The following is a 6,038-nucleotide window of genomic DNA, read 5'->3' as shown; positions in this document are numbered from 1 at the left end:
GCAGAGGCATTTTTTTTCCTGGTTCGTTCGAAACACGCCCCATAATCACAGCTCTATGGAGCAGTATCAGACTCATATTCTGACTAGAAATGAGTCGGACTACGTCAGACTACCTTTAAGCACCATTCTGGAAATTTCCCCATCACCACGTTTTAACAGAACATGATGGGATTTAGCAGATTTGAGATTTAGAAAATGTGAGGACCAAGCAGCTGGTATTTTGTGCTTAGGCTTTCTGATCATCTCTCTGATATTCAGCCTCATTTGTTATTTTCTTATGCTGTCACACCTGGAGGCAGTGGGTTTAAAGTGGTTTCCCTCCAGTAACCTCATCAATTACTTTAGGTAACCTTACATCTAAAACAGGATATGTGTATATTAGAGAGTGAGTGGTTTATATAGTTACGTGTACCTACAGGGTTCTTATGGTATAACTAGATAAATATCATGACTTTTATACTTCAGTAACACACCTGGTGTTGGGCTTCCTCCAAGTTACCACCGGCCCACAGAGACAGACCGAGGCGATAACGAAGCTTTGCTTCATCTTCCCTCCGACCCAACTGCTCAGCCAGCCGCAGACCTGATGGAGAAGCACATCGAGGAGATCAGCCGCAGTTCGAGGACGCTCATCAAAGACTGCACCTCTCGTGACAACTGTTGCAGTACTGAAGCAAGCTCGACTGATGAGCCTGTGACGCTCGGATGCGTTCTTCATTTTCTCCCGCTGTTCTTTTTCTTCCTTCTTGATCAGCTCATTCAAATTCAAAGCTCACGTATTCTCTTGTCTTCAGTTTGTCCCAGACATGTTTGATCTTGCTGCTTGGCATGGAGCAGGCCGCCATGACAGGTTCTGTTTAGTTCTCATTAGAGCCGAATCTCATCAGATATAAAAAAACAGCAAACAAAAACCCACACCCCTGCCTCCTTGTGTTCGTCCCTCTGCAGGCATGCGATCCTCCGTGCTCCTGTTTTTCTTGGGAGTTAATTGGATGCACATTTCAGAATGTTTCCTCAGTGCCTTCTCTGAGCACAATCCTGTGATGCTTGTGGAGGTAATGATCAATTAAAAGCCAAGGGTTCTGAGAGTAATAAGACAGAGGTGAGGAATAATGAAGAAAAGGCTCATTTAGACTGACTTTGGGCTGCATCATTTAAGGGAGCAGTGATCATAGCACACAATGATGTGCCTGTTTTGAGAAAGCTCTGTAATCTAACATAATATCAAAGGCCAAAAACAATAAGATCAACATTAGGGGTTCCCTGATGCAAATTTTTTTTAATTTACGATAATTAGAAGCAAAGTTTTTCTTTCACCATTTTTTATATCGGAGATTTTAGATGCAAATTCCAACATTTGGCTGTTTTTTTGTTGTTGTTTTTTCAAATTCCGCTGTAGGTACCAAATCTGCTCGGGGCCCTGCCCCTTCTCATGACATCATCATATGTGTTAGGTTTCTGTTCTCTGTGATGTTTTTCTTCTGAGTATCCAGTTTTGCTTTTCTCCTTGTTTCTTAGTTTTTATGGTTTAATTCTTAGTTTTTTGTGTTCCTTGTCTTTTTCCTAGTTACTGTTTCTGTCTTGGTTCTGTTATGTTTTCTTTTGAGTGTTTAGTTTTACTTTTCTCCATATTTTATAGTCTTAGTGGTTTAATCATTTTTTTGTTGTATTTTCTAGTTATTTCCAGTCTCCTAGGTTTTTCATTTGTTGCCCTCTGCTGCCCTCTTGTGTTCTCCTTTTTCCTTAGCTCCTCTTTTGTTTCTGCCTCTGTCCTCACCTGTTTCCTATCTGCTCATTACCCCCCGCTTTGTCTCTGTCTCCTTTAAAAGCTCTCTCTCTGTTTACTTCCTCTTTGCTGGGTCCTCGTCTAACTTCGTCTTACATGCTCCAATTTCATCTCTCTGAGCCTTCCTCCTTGAGTTTTGATTCCCTGATGTCTCCATGATTTCCTGGTTTGTTTTCTACTTATTTTTTCATGTTTTGAATTTTGAATTTAGGACTCCTGGTTTCTTGTTTTCTTTTTGGACTTTGTTTTCATTTTTGGATTTTGGATTCTTGGTTGCCTGTTTGTTTGGGCTTTGTTTTTTCAGTTACTCTTCATTACATCAACCATAAATTCAACTCTGCCTACCTGCCTCTGCTTTTGGGTCCTCAACCCACAGACAAATCCTAACAATATGGCAACTCCATTCTGACAAACTGTATTGCAACCGTTTCTTAAGGATCAAATCTCTTTTGGAGTCTCAACAAATTATTACCTTTATTTGCTATTATTTTACATTTCATCGGCGATCTAAAGTAGCCCAAACTATAAAACAATCATTGTCAGTCTTGAAGGAAAGTACTGCCTTCTAAGACAGACTGAGCTCTGCCATTTAACAAGGTGACGAAACAAGTCTCAGCTGACACGAAGTTAAAAGTAGTGTAGATTAACATGGCTAACTGACTGAGCTAAAAGAGGCTAACCTGTTAGCTACTGAGCACAGCTAGCCACAGCGCTACCCAGCTCTCCCCCTTTATATCATGGTCTAACAGTTACTTTGTTCACTTTTAACAGATTTTTCCCAGTTTTGTTATTAATCAGGTCATTAGACACGCCAACGCTACAGATTCTTCCAACTTGGCACATGGATGCTGCATGATGTGATTATCGTTGTCTGGGCAACCGTAATGTTTTACATCATGTGGCAACGTTCAGCCAATCATGTAGCGTAACGTCACTGGCATGAAGCAGAACCCGAGCAGATCTGGTACCTACCTTGGATCGATTTCCAATATAAATATCAGTTTGGAACATCCTTCCTCAACATAGGGATGGTAGCCAAAAGTAGTACTCAAGTAATAATAACTCTACTTTAACATAGCTTTACTGCAGTAATCCGTCCTGGTGCTTCGTATGTACAGGGCAAATTTAAAAGTGTTAGTTCAAATCATAGGGAGGCTAACAAAACGAAACATTTATAAAGTGTCTATAATGATCCAAATTAGATTGAATTTTAATAAGACTGGAAAAGTTGGAACAACGCTCTCAATAGTTTCAATTCATCTAACACTAGTGTCAAAAGTAAACACCACAGACTAATGTGTAGGGCAGTGGTGTCCGGTGTAGGAGCTTGCCCTGAAAATCAAAGGGCTGAGGGTTTAAACCCCGGCCCTGGCTTTCAGTGTCGTTGTGTTCTTGGGCAAGAAGCTTAACCTGCATTGTCTACTGATGGTCAGAGGGTCCGGTGGCGCCAGTGTATGGCAGCCTTGCTTCTGTCTGTGTTAGTGAATAAAGTCCCAGTAAAAAAACTAACACAGAAGTCTGTGATGAATTGGTGCCAGTGTTTCACATTGGGCTCCAGTATATCTTAAGGTAGAGCAAGTGTGTCAAAATGTCTCATGCATCACCTTCCTGCAGGTACATCACAGCCTGGGCGTAGTTCTGCAGGGCATGATGTGTCCTCCCCAGGCTTCCGTAGGCCAGAGTTTTGGCCATCAGATCGTTGGTCTGCGCCGCCACGCTGAGATGCTGTTCCTGAAACACCACGGCCCGCTCGTAGTTTCCCAGAGCCTCGTAGGTCAGACCCAGGTTTCCATAGGCTCGGCCCTGGCTCCTCACGCAGCCCGTCTGCTCAGCGATGCTCAGCGCCCTCTGGTGCCACTGCAGCAGGACAGCACTTTAATCACTAACTGAGGATTCTATGTCAGCTCAGCTATCTTCCAAATCCTAACCTTTTTTTTACTTTTTGTGCTGAGTTTAAAGAAAAATAAAAAAACAGCACAAACCTGCAGAGCAGTTTCGTTGTCTGCCATCAGCTGATAAACGCCTCCCAGGGCATCGCTTGCCTCTGCCTCCAGGGATTTATCCTGCCAGATAATACAGGGATTATTGCATTTACTATCTACAATATACATTTTATAAATCTTATTTCCTGCAAGGATGACAAACTGGCAGCCTTCCACTGAGGGGGACCTTACCCCTGCTGAGCGAGCGATGCTCAGCTGATGCTCCAGACAGGAGAGAGCCTGCTCATAGTTACCCAGCTGGCTGTGTATGGTGCCCAGCTCCCCATAAGCCTGAGCTTTACCCCCTCCTTCACCGCCGAGCTCATGAGCTACCACCAACCGCTTCTCAAAGCACACCAGTGCCTGCTGCAGACTGCCCATGGACCTGCAGATGAAGGGAAAACAGATTGTTTCGATATTGCTTCTGCACTTTTAAAAGCAGGCAGCGTGATCTGCTTTTGATACATCCAGAGAGGCTGAGCTTCAGATAAATCAGAGCCTTCCTATCTACTCATTTTAACATCTTATTCACACCCAGGAGAGCAGAAACAACAGATGGATAAAAGCAACTCCTCATTAAGCCTTCTGTCAGGGAACATTACTCATGTAGTACTACATGGCAGCACCCCTCTTAGAGGATTTGTTTGAAGGTACTTCTCATTACCAAACCGGGATTAGGGAGAACAATATAATTGCTTTACATTTCAAATAAAAAAAGTTTGGTATATTTAGTTGTTGTTTAACCAAGAATAAAGAAATAAAAGTACTAGGATTGGATCTGGGCCAATCTGAATAGGAGAAATATAACTTTCTTAATCAAAGGTAATAACTAATAGTTTAACTGCTCCCGGTCAGTAGGTGCATTTCAATCCATTTTTCTAATGTGCATTTTGAAGAATTGCATCAGAAAAGCCTGATGGAAAAGACAAAATTTTAAGAAAAGTCCTCAAAAAAAGTTTCTATGCTAGCTTTATGTGTTTTTTGGCTTTTGCAAGAAAAAGGGTTAACATGCAAAATGGTAGACATCATATCTGATGTAGCAGATTTTTAGCTAACATGACTGATCTGCTGTTTCTGCTGTCCCCACCTCCCTGATCTTCCTATTATGTGCATAAACATGACCGGAAGAAGAGGGGATTAACCATTAGGCAAAACTAGGCAGTTGCCTTGGGCCCCAAAGTCCTGGGGGCCCCATAAAACTCCTTTTACTGCAGATTAATCTGTCTGCATTTGTTGATTTATCTGCAGTAAAAAGAGTTTTATGGCCCCATAAAACTCCTTTTAAATGTATGGTTTACACAGTTATTCCTTATTTGTGCATATTAATTATGTTTTTAATAAAAATCCTTTCATTAAAATTCCATCATAATGCTTATAATATCAAGTGTCTCCTCCCTTCACTGTCCCCCACGTTGGATCAGTCCATTTCCTGCACATGTGCAGATTGGTCCAAACAGACAGCAGCAAATAAACAGTGCGAAGAGCAGTGTTGCCAACTTAGAACTTTTGTCGCTATATTATATATAGCGACTTTTCAGACTCCTCTAGAACTTTGATTTCGAAAAAGTGCCTTGCGCCAAATATAGCAACTTTCTTTTGGTACTGGAGACTTTGGTGACAACATCTAAAAGCATCGAACTCTGCTCTCCAGAGCAAATAGATTAGTAACCCCGCCTCCTGCTCTCCTCTATCTTGTCTGTTGTCATGATTCATGCAGCTATTATTTCATCCAAATGAAAAATGGAGAACAGACTGGGTTATTTACTTTTGGAGTTGCCTTTTTGGAAACACAGGAAGGAGCAATCAGCTAAGTTAGAATGGGCTTAGTGATTAGAAAATCTTTGATTTCTTTTCAGACAGCATGAAAAGTCAGCCGAGCACATTGCCAATATGAAAAAAGGGACAAAAGAAAACATAGAGGAAAACAGCAAGAAAAGGGATAAGCAGTGACAGGATAAACCTAGAACAAAAATGTGTACCTATTCTATAAAAATATCTGCATGTGTATAATGGGTCTGTTTTATGTTTTGTTTTCTCAATTCAGAGGGAACCCTGCCTGTATTTGCTGAGGGCCCCAAATTTCCTAAATCCAACTCTGGCCGGAGGCATCAATGCTATCACTTGCTGATATTTTAACATAAAAATAACTTGCCAACCTCCACCTCCTGAGGAGGCTGAGGTCCTTTGGATTAAGCAGGCCCCTGCTTAAAAACTTCTATGAGTCTGTGGTGGCAATTAGAGACTGACATTTTTTCGGGAATCCCATGGGT

The 6,038-nt window shown here is 41.7% G+C and overlaps 1 protein-coding gene across 3 annotated transcripts in view; it reads right to left on the bottom strand.

The window, feature by feature from the left end:
* The window catches only part of LOC107086081 (tetratricopeptide repeat protein 28-like), a 187,505-nt gene that overhangs the window by 23,224 nt on the left and 158,243 nt on the right, over positions 1 to 6,038 (bottom strand). For all 3 annotated transcript variants that reach the window (XM_015376830.1, XM_015376831.1, XM_015376832.1), the window contains 4 exons: positions 3,961 to 4,153; positions 3,769 to 3,849; positions 3,391 to 3,643; positions 474 to 583 (listed from right to left, as the gene is read on the bottom strand). In XM_015376830.1, the coding sequence (XP_015232316.1) occupies positions 474 to 583; positions 3,391 to 3,643; positions 3,769 to 3,849; positions 3,961 to 4,153 (637 nt within the window). The remainder of the gene's footprint in view (positions 1 to 473; positions 584 to 3,390; positions 3,644 to 3,768; positions 3,850 to 3,960; positions 4,154 to 6,038) is intronic.

This window comes from Cyprinodon variegatus, unplaced genomic scaffold, assembly GCF_000732505.1.
Source record: "Cyprinodon variegatus isolate N-32 unplaced genomic scaffold, C_variegatus-1.0 Scaffold142, whole genome shotgun sequence".
Lineage (NCBI taxonomy): Eukaryota > Metazoa > Chordata > Actinopteri > Cyprinodontiformes > Cyprinodontidae > Cyprinodon > Cyprinodon variegatus.
Note: the sequence above shows the minus strand (reverse complement) of the source record. Positions and strands in the feature narration are given on the sequence as shown.